The sequence below is a fragment of the Pristiophorus japonicus genome, chromosome 15 (assembly GCF_044704955.1).
Source record: "Pristiophorus japonicus isolate sPriJap1 chromosome 15, sPriJap1.hap1, whole genome shotgun sequence".
NCBI classification, from domain to species: Eukaryota; Metazoa; Chordata; class Chondrichthyes; family Pristiophoridae; genus Pristiophorus; species Pristiophorus japonicus.
In genome coordinates this window covers 7,592,525-7,609,758 of record NC_091991.1, presented here as the reverse complement: position 1 = coordinate 7,609,758, position 17,234 = coordinate 7,592,525, and the positions used below count along the sequence as shown (strand labels likewise).

Genomic DNA, 17,234 nt, shown 5'->3' with positions numbered 1-17,234 from the left:
CCTGGACTCTGCATTCGGGCCGCACAAGGGTTGCTGCTTCTCCAGGACGGCCCGGGAGTCTCCAGGAGTGGATTGCCAGGAAACCGCTGTCAGCAGCACCCGGGCGAATTATCCGAGGGGCCTCTGCTCAAAATCAAAATCGTGTTTTTAAAATAACATTTATTTTGTTCGTCAGTTATAAATGAATAAATAAGCATCTGAGAGAGAAGGGAACGAGAGGGTTATGCTGATAGAGAGTCGGATGGGGAAAGACAGGAGGGAGCTCGTGTGGAGCATTACTGGACGGGTTGCGCCCTATTTTCTGCGCCGTATATCCAATGTAGAAATATCAGACATGGGTTGACTGTCGGGAAGCATGCACGTGATTCTCTCACTCTGACCTCGAGTGCCACGCCCCCTGCCTTCCCCCCACCATTGGTGGCCGCACCTTCGCCCACCGAGGCCCCCCATTCTGGGAGTCCCCTCCCAACAGCCTCCACCCCCATCCCACCCCTGCATCTTATCTCCTTCTGTAAGACGCCCCTGAAAGCCCACATTTTTGACCAAGCTTTGTGCTCACTCCTCCTGTAATGTATGCCCCTGTGAGTATGCTCACAGGTTTGTAGAGCTGTTGACCCTCGTAGGACTGCTCCTGGGCACGGCCAATGGGGGCCATCAGCCGGTCCAGGCAGCGGGCGGTCGAGGGGGTCGTTCAGCCCGACTGCCTGCCTCTCTACCGCGGTTACATCCGAGCCAGGGTGTCCCTGGAGATGGAGCACGCGGTGCCCAGCGGTACATTCACGGCCTTCCCCGAGGGGTGGGCGCTGGAGGGACTGGAGTGCATCATCACCCCCGGCAACCAAATTTTAATTTGATCCTTAATGTCTAAAGTTGAATCTGTTTAAGTGTGTCGGTTTTAGTGCCCCCCGTTAATAAGGGGGCACTTGTATTAATGTTTCAACTTAAAATAGTTGTAGAGCTGTTGAGTTGGGCTTAGCCAGTCATGTGATGTTCACAAGACTCAATAAAACCCCAACCAGTTGGGTTCGGGGGATCTACGATGAGGCAGGTGGTTGTGAGCCTGGTGGATGAACTGGTAAAGTGTAGTGTGATTGTTAAACCTTTGCTAATAAACCGACTAGTTCTTAATAGCAATGTAAATTCTTAAGCAAAGAACCCATCAAGCAGATACATTACACCCCCTAATATCTTCTTCTTTGGTTGAGTGTCCACCTTTGACTGATTACCACTCTGTGAAATGCTTTGGGCTGTTTGGCGTTGTATCAAAGCAAATTGTCACTGTTGTCGTACGGTTTTGCAGACGGGAAATGGATGAACGCAGAAGATCTTTTAATGCAGGACAGATAGATTTATGCTCTTCAGCTGCTGACAGCAAACCTGAGTGAAAATTCACTCCAATACACGCAGTTGTTTCGATTGAAGAGTGCGGAAGATGGGAGAAGATATTTGATGAAAGCACACACTCGCACAGCACCAACAACGTGAGTCACTGCAAGGTTTTGTTAAAGCTGAAATGGCAGAGATGTTTCAGCAAAGGTGGCACACGATGGGTTAATGTGTTAGCCGACACAGTTAGTTTAATCTGAGAAGCAGTGCACCATGAAGCAAACCAAATACTCTTGGATCAAAAAAACAAAGTAAATTAAAGGCTAATAAATATATTTCCAATCAGCACCTTCAGCAAAGCACAGCAACTCCCCAAATGCTCAAAATCATTGTGAGTCTACCACACAAAAACAATTACAAATAAATAATCTTAAAAATAAAAGTTGCTAAATTACTGGAGACTCCTCCTGGATCGATACTTGTTCTGCCATGTTGAAACATTTTAATTTGTTCCCGGGATGTGGGCATCGTTGGCAATGCCGGCATTTATTGCCCATCCCTAATTGCCCCTTGTGAAGGTGGTGGTGAGCATTTCAGAGGGCAGTTAAGAATCAATCACATTGGCCAGACTGGGTATGGGCAGCAGATTTCCTTCCCGAAAGGGCATCAGCGAATCAGTTGGGGTTTTGTGACAATCTGCTAGAAACTTAGAAAATAGGTGCAGGAGTAGGCCATTCGAGCCTGTACAACCATTCCATAAGATCATGGCTGATCATGCAACTTCAGTACCCCACTCCTGCTTTCTCTCTCCATACCCTGATCCCTTTAGCCATAAGGGCCACTTCTAACTCCCTCTTGAATATATCTAATGATTGGCCTCAACAACTTTCTGTGGTAGAGAATTCCACAGGTTCACAATTCTCTGAGTGAAAAAGTTTCACTTCATCTCAGTCCTAAATGGCTTACCCCTTATCCTTAGCTAGTTACATGGTCACCATTACTGACACTAGTGCCATTTCTATTATTCCCAATTTATTTAATTAACTGAATTTAAATTCTCCCAGCTGCTGTGGTGGGATTTGAACCCTCTTCTCAGGCTCATTAGCCCAAGTCTCTGCATTACTAGCGCAGTAACATACCACTATGCTGAGGGAGCGCAGCACTGTCGGAGGGGCAGTACTGAGGGAGCGCTGCACTGTTGGAGGGGTAGTACTGAGGGAGTGCCACACTATCGGAGGGGCAGTACTGAGGGAGTGCCGCACTGTCAGAGGGGCAGTACTGGGGGAGCGCTGCACTGTCAGAGGGGCAGTACTGAGGGAGCGCTGCACTGTCGGATAGGCAGTACTGAGGGAGCGCTGCACTGTCAGAGGGGCAGTACTGAGGGAGCGCTGCACTGTCAGAGGGGCAGTACTGAGGGAGCGCTGCACTGTCGGAGAGGCAGTACTGAGGGAGTGCTGCACTGTCAGAGGGGCAGTACTGAGGGAGCGCTGCACTGTCAGAGGGGCAGTACTGAGGGAGCGCTGCACTGTCGGAGGTACCGCCTTTTGGATCAGAGGTTAAACCGAGGCCCCGTCTGCTCTCTCGGGTGGACGTAAAATATCCCATGGCACTGTTTTGAAGAAGAGCAGGGGAGTTGTCCCCGGTGTCCTGGGGCCAATATTTATCCCTCAACCAACGTCACTAAAAACAGATTATCTGGTCATTATCACATTGCTGTCTGTGGGAGCTTGCTGTGCGCAAACTGGCTACCGCGTTTCCCACATTACAACAGTGACCACACTCCAAAAAGTACTTCATTGGCTGTAAAGCGCTTTGTGAGGTCCTGAGGTCGTGAAAGGCGCTATATAAATACAAGTCCTTTCCTTGCCTTTAAACCAAGGCCCCATTTCCCTGTTCAGCTGAACTTAAAATGGCCACGGCAGTATGTGAGGGGCATTCACCTGATGCCCTGCCCAACATCCATTCCCCAACCCAGACCAAAAGTACATTATCTGGTCATGGATCCCATGTGCTGCTTTGTGGGATCTTGCTGTGTCTGCCTAGACGGCGACGCCACCTCAAAGGCATTAGCCATATTGACGGAAGCTTGTACATTAATTCCCATCCTTGTTTTCAAATCCCTCCAGGGCCTCGCCCCTCCCTATCTCTGTAATCTCCTCCAGCCCCACAACCTCCCGAGATGTCTGCTCCCCTCTAATTCTGCCCTCTTGAGCATCCCTGATTATAATCGCTCAACCATCGGTGGCTGTGCCTTCAGCTGCCTGGGCCCCAAGCTCTGAAACTCCCGGCCTAAACCTCTCTGCCTCGCTACCTCTCTTTCCTTTTTCTAGAAGCTCCTTAAAACCCACCTCTTTGACCGAGCTTTTGCCCTCATTTCTCCTTGTGTAGCTTGGTGTCACATTTTTTGACATAATACTCCTGTGGTGCACCTTGGGACATTTCACTCCATTAAAGGCGCTGTGTAAATGCAAGTTGTTGTTGTAATGAAGGACCAGGGTTCACTGAAAGGTTAACCGATGCAAACTCCCTTGCTGGTTGCAGGCCGGACAGGCAACAAATCAAAGCAGCCATTCCCAATCTCTACCACATGCACCACACTGCCGTTTACCGGGACTGGTGCAGATAGATCACGGGGCCAGTTAGCCGCTTCCTCGTCACCCAATGAGAGGCTGGCCTGCTGTCATTGGCACTAGACAGACAGAGCAATGGGGAAAAGAATACAGACAATGGCTTGATTACACTCAGACAGCAGAGATAAATGATGGCAGATAGCGAGTATTGATAGAAACACGCACCAACAGGTTTCCCCCCCTCCCCCCCCGGCACACCCCTAAACTGGCTGGCCATGTTTGGTGAGTGAGTGAGCGAGGTGAGAGAGTGAGTGAATGAGTGAGTGAGTGAGTGTGTGTGTAGTGTGTGTGAATTTCTTAACCTCACAACAGAAGTCTAACTTGGGATTCCATTTTTCATCCCTATCTTATGATACAGAGGGATTTTTAAACATTTTTATTTGTTCCTGGGACGTGGGCGTCGCTGGCAAGGCCGGCATTTATTGCCCATCTCTAACTGCCCCTTGAGAAGGTGGTGGTGAGCTGCCTTATTGAACCGCTGCAGTCCGTGTGGTGAAGGTGCTCCCACAGTGCTGACTGTAGCGGTTTGGTACAACTGAGTGTCTCGCTGGGCCATTTCAGAGGGCAGTTGAGAGTCAACCACATTGCTGTGGGTCTGGAGTCACATATAGGCCCAGACCGGAATAAGGACGGCAGATTTCCTTCCCTAAAGGACATTAGTGAACCCGATGGGTTGTTTATGACAACCAATTAAGTACTTTTTGAAGTGTGCTGGCTGTTGTAATGTAGGAATCACCCAGATAATTAACCCCAGCACATCATAAAACATGCTCACCATGACTGACACGAGCTTGTTATCCCAGATTTATTTAATTAATTGAATTTAAATTCCCCGTGCTGCCATGGCGGAATTTGAACTGGCGTTTCTGGATCTTTAGTTCAGTAACATAACCACTATGCTACCATAACCTCTGGTATAATTAGGTACAATGGTTCCTTTGATTATTTTTTGGGTGTACGGTCCCTTTAAATGGGCTGCGCGGCCCAATCAAATTTCTGCGCATGTGCGTCTTGTCCCGTTGTGAAGCCGGCAAGCTTCCAGACCGCGGTGCGCTCACGTGGCCATGCAGCTTAACGGGAACATTGATTAAGTATCCGTGTTTTATAATGTGCAGGGGTTAATTATCTGCGTGATTCCCACATTACAACAGCGAACACACTCCAAAAAGTACTTCATTGGCTGTAAGGCACTTTTGGGATGCCCCTGGGGTCGTGAAAGGTGCTATATAAATGCAAGTTACTTCTCTCTTTACTTTATAAGTGGTGCCTTTGTTGTTTTGTAGGGCAAAGTGGGCAATCAGTGTGTGCACAGCAAGATCCCACAAACAACAATGAGGTAAGTGACCAGTTTGAGTGAGGCCGGTTGTGGGGTGAACATTGGCCAGGTCTCCCCCTGCTCATCTTCAGCCAGGCTTTGAGGGACCTTTTATATCCACCTGAGAGAGCAGACGGGGCCTCGGTTTAACGTCTCAGCCGAAAGACGGCACCTCCGGCAGTGCGGCACTCCGTCAGCACTGCACTGGGAGTGTCAGCCTGGATTAGGCGCTCAAGTCTCTGAAGTGCCCGATGTGTTACCAAGCAACCAGCTCGGCCCAGAAGCTCGCCTGGGGCAGTGGCCCAAACGGGCGGTACTGGTTTGGCCCGGGTTATACTCAGTGCCTGCTGTTCATGTCCGTTGCCTGCAACGGGCGGCCAGTCTGATGCACCGCCGCACCAGACAGATTTCGAGCTCTCAGTGCTTGCCATTAGAAAGGCTGAATCTTGATCAGCTTTTTTGCCTCCTTCTCTAATCAATACATGTTACCCATCTCTCATAGAATCATTTACAGCACGAGAGGAGATCATTTCAGCCCATCGTGTCCGCACCGGCCGGCAGAGAGCTACCCAGCCTAATCCCACTTTCCAGCTCGTGGTCCCTAGCCCCGCAGGTTACGGCACTTCAAGTGCACATCCAAGTACTTTTTAAATGTGGTGAGGATTTCTGCCTCTACCACCCTTTCAGGCAGCGAGTTCCAGACCCCCACCACCCTCTGGGTAAAGAAATGTTTCCTCATCTCCCCTCTAAACCTCCCCCCAATTACTTTAAATCCATGCCCCCTGGTTGTTGACCCCTCTGCCAAGGGAAATAGGTCCTTCCTATCCACTCTATCCAGGCCCCTCATAATGTTATACACGTCAATCAGGTCTCCCCTCAGCCTCCTCTGTTCCAAGGAAAACAACACCAGCTTATCCAATCCTTCCTCATAGCTAAACTTCTCCAGTTGAGGCAACATCCTCGTGAATCTCCTCTGCACCCTCTCCAGTGCAATCACATCTTTCCGGTAATGTGGTGACCAGAACTGTATGCAGTCTTGTGGGAATAGGGGCCTCCCAGCTGTGTCAGCTCATTCCTCCCCCCCGCCACCCCCCGCCCCCCACACCTGCGCCCCCACCCCCCTCCCACCTAACATCTCCAAGTGCGCACTGTCCAATAAGGACCAGGACTGGTCTACACTGGAGTGTCAGCTTGGCTCGGTGGCTAACACCCTCGCCTCTGAGCCAAAATGTTGCGTGTTCAAAGTCCCACTCCAGAGACTTGAGCAGATAATCTAGGCTGATGCTCCTAGTGCAGTGCTGACGGAGTGCAGCGTTGACGGAGCATGTCGCGATTTGGATGAGCTGTTAAACCAAGGCCCCGCGTGCTCTCTCGGCCGAATGTAAAAGATTCCACGGCCAGTATTCAAAGAAGAGCAGGGGGAGTCCTCCCAACATTTTGCCCCACGTTCCTCCCTCAGCCACCGCCACCAGAAATAGATTAATCGGCCGTTGATCTCAATGTTCTTTGCGGGAGCTTGCTGTGAAGCCACACCTGGAATACTGCGTGCAGTTTTGGTTTCCATATTTACAAAAGGATATACTTGCTTTGGAGACAGTTCAGAGAAGGTTCACTGGGTTGATTCCGGGGATGAGGCGGTTGACTTATGAGGAAAGGTTGAGTAGGTTGGGCCTATACTCTTTCGAATTGAGAAGAATGAGAGGTGATCTTATCGAAACGTATAAGATTATGAGGGGGCTCGACAAGGTGGATGCAGAGAGGATGTTTCCACTGATGGGGGAGACTAGAACTAGAGGGCATCATCTTAGAATAAGGGGCCGCCCATTTAAAACTGAATTTCTTCTCTCAGAGGATTGTAAATCTGTGGAATTTGCTGCCTCAGAGAGCTGTGGAAGCTGGGACATTGAATAAATTTACGACAGAGATAGACAGTTTCTTAACCGATAAGGGATTAAGGGGTTATGGGGAGCGGGCAGGGAAGTGGACCTGAGTCCATGATCGGATCATGATCGTATTAAATGGTGGAGCAGGCTCGAGGGGCCGTATGGCCTACTCCTGCTCCTATTTCTTATGTTCTTATGTTAATTGGCTGCTGAATTCACTTGCGTGAGAACAGTGACTGTACCTCAAATTCCGATGGGGTGGGAGGAGGCTCGCGTGGAGCATTAACACCGGCATGGACCTGTAAGTCCGATATAACTGGGTGATACATCACTGCATGTGGAGTGCTGTGCGATGCTCCTGAAAGATGAGGTAAGGTGTCTTTCTTTACCCCCTAGGTTGCCAACTCTGATTGGATGTATTCCAGGGGGTTTTGTCACATGACCTCCCAGCTGCACTCCTCCCGCCATTGGTCCCCCAATATGTGCACTGACCAATTGGAAAGCAAACGGACTCTTTGCCTGATTGGATAATTCTTGACTATTAGTCAAAGAGCAATATTTCCCCCATCGCCAATATTGTTACAACTAATAAATGGAAGTGTTCAAAGAAAATGGAAATTTACACACAATTCTTTTTAGTAATGCCCTTAGAAGAACATAAGAATTAGGAATAGGAGTCAGCTATACGCCCCCTCGAGCCTGCTCCGCCATTCAATAACTCCACTTTCCCACCAAATCCCCATATCCCTTGGTTCCCCTAGAGTCCAAAACTATCTCAGCCTTGAACATACTCAACGACTCAGCATCCACAGCCCTCTGGGCTAGAGAATTCCAAAGATTCACCATCCTCTGAGTGAGCAAATTCCTCCTCATCTCAGTCCTAAATGGCCGACCCCCTATCTTAAGATTATGCCCCCTAGTTCTAGACACTCCAGCCAAGGGGGAACAGCCTCTCTGCATCTACCCCTCAGCATCTTGTATGTTCCAATGAGATCACCTCTCATTCTTCTAATCTCCAGAGAGTACAGGCCCAATCTACACAATCGTTCATCATAGGACAGCCCTCTCGTCCCGGGGTCAATCTAGGGAACCTTCGTTGCACCGTCTCCAAGGCAAGTATATCCTTCCTCAGATAAGCAGACCAAACTGTGCACAGTTTTTTTTTTCCTCCCGGGTGTTTGCTGCCAGCAGTGTCCTGGGGATTAATCCTTCATTCCTGGAAATTCCAGGGTAATTCTAGAGAGGTTGGCAAACCTATTTAACCCCTCCCACCCCTCTCAGTCGCAGCGCAGTACAGAGTGACCTACGGACCTATGGGGCAAAGAAGAAGATTGGGGTGGGGGCAGGATATGGTTTGCACATTTAAAAACCTTGCTCGGGATTTTTGAATCACAATTTATTCCGCACAAGTTAAGCCGCACGATGTCTCTAAATACTTACGCAGACGCCGACTGTGATGGTTTCAGGGATCCTGGGTCTGTCGAGCCTTGGTACGATTTGGGCGATGATGGAAGTGAGGGGTCGGTGATCTCTTCAATGTCTGAGTGGGAGAGGTTAGGTTTTGACGACTTCTTTTTACCGAAAGCTTGCTTGAACGAGCTTCGCAACTGGAAAGGAAAAAGTCAGGCTGAAGGGCTTCCTTCATCAACGCGGCAGTTAAAACATTCCTTCTCGACAGCGTATCTGTAACCGGCTTCAGCTCAGCAACGGGGGCCATCGAGAATCACAACAGTCTGGGTAACCTTGTTTAACACTGCAGTACCTCAGAGTAAGGTTTCTTATGTTCTTAATGGGGAAACCAAGCAAATCGAGGGATATGGGGAGCGGGCGGGAAAGTGGAGTTAAGGTAGAAAATCAGATCAGCCATGATCTTATTAAATGGCGGAGCAGGCTCGAGGGGCCAAATGGCCAACTCCTGCTCCTATTTCTTAAGCAAGATCTTAATGGATGCAAGCCTAGCCTGGAGGCAGTGTCAATTTAAAAATGCAATAGTCCAAAATTTCAAAATGGGCTAATTTTTATTCAAAGCACCATTTTGTAGCCGGTAATTTGCAAAATCAAAACAGATAAGTACGCGAGGTGAGCATCACCGTTTGAAGCACAGGATTGAACAAAAAAATATTCATTCGCGGGATGTGGGCATCGCTGGCAAGGCCGGCATTTATTGCCCGTCCCCAATCGCCCTGGGGAAGGTGGAGGTGAGCCGTCACCTCGAACTGCCGCAGGATCACTATGAAGTACTGTAGTTTTAAAGGAAGAGCGGAAGGGTGAAATCAGAGAGGACGTTAGTTCCGCCGATGGAGTCCTCCCCAGCGGCCGCAGGTACACGTTGCGTAGGGGTGAGAGGGACCATCGCTCAACGCACAGTCGATTCCGAGTTAGAGGCCGAGAGAAAGGTTGTCCCAAAGGAGTTGCGGTTATTGCCAAGAGATGAAGAAGACCTTGTTAGTAGCGTTTAATGCATCTACTGCAGAACGACGTTTTATGTTAGTACATTACACACAGCACCGCTTACTCGTAAATACAGTCTTAGCAAGCACGGCAAATAAGTGGCCTACTCTCCTTAGCTCTTCGACTTTAGGCATAAGCCAATTAAGTAGCATTGTTTTAATAGTCCCAACCAAGTAATTGTATGTGGCTTCCTGACACTTCGAAGGAATGGAAGGCTACGCTGACAGGGTGAGACCAGGTAAGGTGGATGGGAGGAGGCCCGTCTGGAGCATAAACACCGGCACGGACCAGTTGGGCCGAATGGCCTGTTTCTGCGCGGTACATTCTATGACGTTCGATGAAAACAATCCCGCTGCAAAAAGGGCTCCAAAAAGGAGTTAGTCAGTGTGGCGTCGGTCAGGGAGAAGAGAAAGAAAGGGAGGGGGCTTCCTGACCTCGGTCTCCCAACCGGGGAGCATGACTCGCAGGGCGGATCGGAAAGTCCGGGAATCGCCCGTGGCCGGCGGTTAAATATACCACGCACGGTCCCAGTTCGGGAGGGTTTGTGGCAGGGGCACCATGTCTTGTGGGGAGGGGGCAGGATCTAACCCCTTCCGCTATCTTGCGCGAATACGCCGTGCTTCATAGTTGGAGCGACTGAGCCTGTTGTCGTTTAAATCGGTTAATCGGGAAGCAATATAGCAAGGTTATTACAATTCACCGTAACTGGCAGGTTTTTTTTTACCCCCACTTAGCTTCTGATTTTTGCAATTGAATCTAACGAGATTGCACTTTTCAAAAAAACTGCGCCGTCACAATTAACGCAGAAAGATTTGCCCCCAAAGGGTTGAGGTTCCCCTCGTGGGGGCATCTAGAACTAGGGGCATAGTTTCAGAATAAGGGATGGCCCATTTAAGACGGAAATGAGGAGGAATTACTTCTCTCAGAGGGTCATGAATCTTTGGAATTCTCTGCCCCAGAGAGCTGTGGAGGCTGGGTCATTGAATATATTTAAGGTGGAGATAGACAGATTTTTGAACGATAAGGGAGTGAAGGGTTATGGGGAGCGGGCAGGGAGGTGGAGTTGAGCCCATGATCAGATCAGCCATGATCTTATTAAATGGCAGAACAGGCTCAAGGGGCCAAATGGCCGACTCCTGCTCCTATTTCTTATGTTCTTAAATAAAATGGTTTCCTTTGAAAAAAAAACAACAAAGGCTTTACTGCAGAGCAAGCTCAACAAGGACGCAGTATCAGCGGGTTACAATCTGTTGCATCAACACCACCGCTAAACATTCAAGCGCTGGCTTACTTTGAACTTACTGCAAGTTACGTGCAGGAACGGCACCTAAATGGACTAGCTCCAATGATGGCCCCTTGTTCCAGGTTTCCCCCACCAGAGTTTCTCTGTATCTGCCCTATCTTATCCACAGATTCAGCAGAATGATACCGGGGGCTCAGAGGGTTAATCTGTGAGCTCAGGTTGCATAATGTGGTCCAGAATTGAGGCAGTGATAGGGGAACTCTATAATTAGGGGGCTAGATAGCCTCGTCTGCAGCCAAGAACGAGAATCCTGAAGGGTATGTTGCCTACCCAGTGCCGGGGTATGGGATCTGGTGAGAAACTTGGAAAGGGTCGGGGTAAATCCAGTTGTCGTGGTTCATATTGGAATCCTAGAAACATAGCAAATAGGTGCAGGAGTAGGCCATTCGGCCCTTCGAGCCTGCACCACCATTCAATAAGATCATGGCTGATCATTCACCTCAGTACCCCTTTCCTGCTTTCTCTCCATACCTCTTGATCCGTTTAGTCGTAAGGGCCATATCTAACTCCCTCTTGAATATATCCAATGAACTGGCATCAGCAACTCTCTGCGGTAGAGAATTTCACAGGTTTACAAATGACATAGGTAGGAACAGGGAGGAGGTTCTGCTTAAAGCTGAATTTGGATATTAAGGGAATCAAGGGATGTGAGGATAGTGCAGGAAAGTGGAGTTGAGGTAGAAGATCAGCGCCATGATCTTACTGAATGACGGAGCAAGCTCAAGGGGCCGAATGGCCTACTCCTGCTCCTTTTTCTTATGTTCTTAATATAAGTCTGTTTTGTATTGCCTTGAGTTTAGAAGATTGAGGGCTGATCTGATCGAGGTGTTTAAAACATTAAAAAGGCTTTGGTCTTGGATAGACAAGGAGAAACTATTTCCTCTGGTAGGGGAAATAAAGAATCAGACATGATCTCATTAAATGGCGGCACAGGCTCGAGGGGCTGAATGGGCTCCTCCTGTTCCTTATGTTACTGAATGCACCGTAAATCAGGAGGCACTTTTACACACAAAATATAGTAGAAATCTGGAACTCTCTCCTCCAAAAAGCTGTGGAAGCTGGGGGTGAATTGGAGCTTCCAAGACTGAGATTGCTAGGTTTGTGTATGGTAAGGGTATCGAGGGATAGGGTGCAATGGGAGTCACTGAGGATTTTGAACGGAATTGTTGTGGTCAATAGAGAGAAACTTTTCCCCACTGGTGGCGGAGTCCGGGACAAGGGGACATAGCCTTAAACTCTGAGCCAGGCCGTGCAGGGGAAGAGTTAGGGTGGCGGAAATGTGGAACTCTCTCCCGCAAACAGCAGCGAATGCAAGCTTAATTAATCATGTTAAATCGGCAATCGCTAGATGTTTGCTAGACTAGAGTATAAAAGGATATGGAGCCAAGGCAGGTGGGTGGAGTCAAGATACAGACCAGACATAATTTCATCATCATAGGCGGTCCCTCGGACTGGGGCCCAGGAGAGGCGTGAGTTTGGGGCTCAGAAGAGGCGAGGGCCCAGGGGCAGCACGGGCCCAGCCCACACTGTGATATGTGTGCGCACTAGGTCTGTGCAGCAGAGCTGGTCTCCAGTCTTCCTGGTTAACCCTTGCCACTGGACCAAGACCTAGCTCTGTCAAGCCCGTGTGGTGGCTGGTGTGCAACAGTCACCCCACGTTAAAAAAATCCACCCACAGGCATCTTCCACCCTTCAGGATGTAGTTCGGGATTTGGAATATTAGGTCCGTCATTGAAACACCTGTGAACTCATCCTTTTTGGCGTGGAAGCAAGTCATCTTCGATACGAGGGACTGCCTATGATGATGATAATATTCCAGGTCCCGAACTACATCCTGAAGGGTGGAAGATGCCTGTGCGTGGATTTTTTTAACGTGTGGTGACCGTTGCACACCAGCCACCACACGGGGCTTGACAGAGCTAGGTCTAATGTATGCACCGGTGAATATGCTCATAAATGTGTAGAGCTGTTGAGTTGTGAGTGGCTTAGCCAGTCACGTGATGTTCACAAGACTCAATAAAACCCCAGCCAGTTGGGTTCGGGGGATCCACGATGAGGCAGGTGGTTGTGAGCCTGGTGGATGAACCGGTAAAGTGTAGTGTGATTGTTAAACCTTTGCTAATAAACCAACTAGTTCTTAATAACAATGTGTTGCTATGAATTCTTAAGCAAAGAACCCATGGAGCAAATATATTACATTTATGTTACTAAAGGCACCTTTAATCAGACTTGCAGTATAGTCAACATAGCCGTTAATTGTCAGCTGTAAAGTGCAATGAACACAGAACAGACAAAATAGGAGCAGGAGTCGGCCATTTTGCCCCTTGAGCCTGCTCCGCCATTTCATACGATCATGGCTGATCTGATCATGGACTCAGCTCCACTTCCCCGCCCGCTCCCCATAACCCTTCACTCCCTTGTCGCTCAAAAATCTCTCTATCTCCGCCTTAAATATATTCAATGACCCAGCCTCCACAGCTCTCTGGGGAAGAGAATTCCACAGATTTACAACCATCTGAGAGAAGAAATTTCTCCTCATCTCAGTTTTAAATGGGCTGCCCCTTATTCTGAGACTATGTCCCCTAGTTTTAGTTTCCCCTATGAGTGGAAACATCCTCTCTGCATCCACCTTGTCGAGCCCCCTCATTATCTTATATGTTTCGATAAGATCACCTCTCATTTTTCTGAACTCCAATGAGTATTGGTCCAACCTATCTTCATAAGTCAACCCCGTCATCTCTGGAATCAACCGAGTGAACCTTCTCTGAACAGCCTCCAATGAAAGTATCCTTCCAATCCTTCCTTAAATATGGAGACCAAAACTGTACGCAGTACTCCAGGTGTACAGTTGTAGCAGAACTTCTCTGCTTTTATACTCTATCCTCCTTGCAATAAAGGCCAACATTCCATTTGCCTTCCTGATCACTTGCTGTACCTGCATGCTAACTTTGTGTGTTTCGATGCCGGTACTCGGTGGTAACAGTTTGCTTGCACCGGGACTGCACGTTGCATACCTGTGGGTTGCTCACTGTTCACTGCTTTCGCCCTGGCTGAGGTTTAGCAATTCTCCACCAATACAGCAAGCCACGGCCCCCAGCCAATGGACAATCCACAATGGTTCGCCGACATCACTTCTGCACGATAGGCCCGAGGGTGAACTGGTTTATTCCGTGCTTCATAAGAACATAAGAATTAGGAGCAGGAGTCGGCCATTCGGCCCCTCGAGCCTGCTCCGCCATTCAATGAGCTCACGGCTGATCTTCTACCTCAACTCCACCTTCCTACCCTATCCCTATATCCCTTGATTCCCTTAATATCCAAAAATCTATTGATCTCAGTCTTGAATATACTGAATGACTGAGCCGCCACAGCCCTCTGGGGCAGAGAATTCCAAAGATTCACCACCCTCTGAGTGAAGAAGTTTCTCCTCATCTCAGTCCTAAATGGCCGACCCCTTATTCTGAGACTGTGTGACCCCTGGTTCTAGATTCCCCAGCCCGGGGGAAACATCCTCTCTGCATCTACCCTGTCAAGCCCTGTAAGAATTTTGTATGTTTCAATGAGATCACACCTCTCATTCTTCTAAACTCTAGAGAATATAGACCCAGTCGACTCAATCTCTCCTCATAGCATAATCCCCCCATCCCAGGTGGGGAGCCACGCTCAACGGGAGCATGAGTCAGTGATCCCGTCCTGACAGTGGTTGTAGCCCCGCGTCCAATCCGCGGTCACTCCGAGCGCAGGAACCGCCCCCTTCACGCCCCCTCATGGGGAGAGCAGGAACACCGAGTTTCCCCGTAGACCCACAGCGATACAAGTACAGTCCCCCCAACCCCCTGCTTATATCGGGCGAGTTCATGCAAACGCGGTCTGTGGGCTACACGCGGGGGCTGGTATAATGTGCAATCAACAAGAACGTTCCTTCTCGATTTTAAAATTCCTTATTTTCAAATTCGCCCCGTGGTCTCGCTCCCTCCCTATCTCTGTAACCCTCCTTCAGCCCTCCGAGATATCTGCGCTCCTCCAATTCTGGCATTGTACCATTGGTGGCCATGCCTACAGCCGCCTGGACCATAATCTCTGGAATTCCCTCCCTAAACCTCTCCGCCTCACTCTCGTCTTTGAAGACGCACCTTAAAATCCACCTCTTTGACCAAGCCCTGTTATAATATCGCCTTATGTGGCTCGGTGTCAAATTTTGTCTGACTAATGCTCCTGTGAAGCACCTTGGGACGTTTTACTATGTTGAAGGTGCTATATAAATGCAAGTAGTTGTTGATGTTCTATGTAGCTCCACTCTGGCCTGAAGCTTTAGATAAACTGCCGTCAGTGCTTAATACACCCCGTAACCCCCACACTGCTCAGCAGGGATTAGAAGGCCGATAAATGCACAAACATTAAAGAGGTGCTGTTTACCTATTTGTCCCTGGATTTAGTGCACCTTAACGGGATGTGAGCTGGTGAGTGATTGCTGCTGTTTCAGCTCGAAATAAGTGGAGCAATTAACATGCGGCAACTTTGAGACTGATGTTAATGCAAATGGTTATTGCTTTTTGGCTGATATAAGAAACAGGAGCAGGAATAGGCCATCTGGCCCCTCGAGCCTGCTCCGCCATTCAATAAGATCACGGCTGGTCTGATCATGGACTCAGCTCCATTTCCCTGCCCGATCCCCATAACCCTTCACTCTCTTATCATTCAAAAATCTGTCTATCTCCACCTTAAATATATTCAATGACCCAGCCTCCACAGCTCTCTGGGGCAGAGAATTCCACAGATTTACAACCCTCTGAGAGAAGAAATTCCTCCTCATCTCAGTTTTAATTGAGCGACCCCTTATTCTGAAACTATGCCCCCTAGTTCAAGATTCCCCCACGAGGGGAAACATCCTCTCTGCATCTACCCTGTCCAGCCCCCTCAGAATCTTAACACGTTTCAATAAGATCCCCTCTCATTCTTCTGAACTCCAATGAGTATAGGCCCAACCTGCTCAATCTTTCTTCGGAAAACAACCCCTTCATCTCCAGAATCAATATAAGCGACTGCCCGTGTTAGAGGTGAGCGTTGGGAGTGACGGGGGCCGTTGCGGGGAGCGTGCGTACAGCAAAAGGGGCAGAGCTGGGGCCCACATCCGGGCCGACCAGCCAGACCCTTCGGCTCAATGCAGCCAGCGGAAGCAGCCTGGGGAGGGTCAGAAGGAACAGTCAATAGAGGAGGCATCGCAAAGCAGGAAAAGCCATTCTTCCACCGAGTTAAGCGTCTTGCCGCAGTAACGTGGGCAACTCATGCTGGAGGATAAGGCCACTGAACCATTACATGCTCGGTCACAGTGAGCGCCATATTCACCTTGCTTCCTTTATCGTTCACCTTGTGGTTGTAATGAAAAAAGGGAGGAGTTAAAAGTCAGAAGATAAAAAAAATTCTTAAAACGTCAAAAAAAAAATTAACGACCGCAGAATCAGGTCTACGAATTGTCAGGGCCTGAGGAGCAAAATGCAATTTCAGCATTAAAGAGCAAGGTTACCGATGCATCTTATTGCCTTGAAGAAATCAGTCTTTATGCAATTTCTCCAAGTACTTGTCTGCCAAGCCTCCAGAGTATTACAGTATAGAGGGAGGCCATTCGGCCCACTGTGCCTGTTTCTGTGCTAGCCTTTCTACTGGGGCTATGGCGTCCAATCCCATATCCTCGCCAATTCCCTTACATAAGAATATAAGAAATAGGAGCAGGAGTAGGCCACATGGCCCCTCGAGCCCGCTCCGCCATTCAATAAGATCATGGCTGGTCTGATCATGGACTTAGCTCCACTTCCCCACCCGCTTCCCATAACCCTTCACTCCCTTATCACTCAGAAATCTGTCTATCTCCACTTTAAATATAATCAATGACCCAGCCTCCACAGCTCTCTGAGGCAGAGAATTCCACAGATTTACAACCCGCTGAGAGAAGAAATTCCTCCTCATCTCAGTTCTAAATGGGTAGCCCCTTATTCTGAAACTATGCCCCCTAGTTCGAGATTCCTCCACGAGGGGATATATCCTCTCTGCACCTACCCTGTCAAGCCCCCTCAGAAGCTTACACGTTTCAATAAGATCAACTCTCATTCTTCGAAACTCCAATGAGCACAGGCCCAACCTGCTCAACTTTTCTTCATAAGACAACTCCTTCATCTCAGGAATCAACCCAGTGAGTGAACCTTCTCTAAACTGCCTCCAATGCAAGTATATCCTTCCTTAAATAAGGAGACCAAAACTGTACGCAGTTCTCCAGGTGTGGTCTCACCCATGCCCTGTACAGTTATCTGTGCTTATATAACTGTGCTTAT

At 48.8% G+C, this 17,234-nt stretch overlaps 1 protein-coding gene across 1 annotated transcript in view; it reads right to left on the bottom strand.

Moving 5' to 3' along the window:
* The window catches only part of nav3 (neuron navigator 3), a 463,067-nt gene that overhangs the window by 31,478 nt on the left and 414,355 nt on the right, over nucleotides 1-17,234 (bottom strand). The window contains exons 26-27 of the mRNA XM_070900107.1: nucleotides 8,595-8,761; nucleotides 3,935-4,000 (exon numbers count right to left, since the gene is read on the bottom strand). Of these exons, the coding sequence (XP_070756208.1) occupies nucleotides 3,935-4,000; nucleotides 8,595-8,761 (233 nt within the window). The remainder of the gene's footprint in view (nucleotides 1-3,934; nucleotides 4,001-8,594; nucleotides 8,762-17,234) is intronic.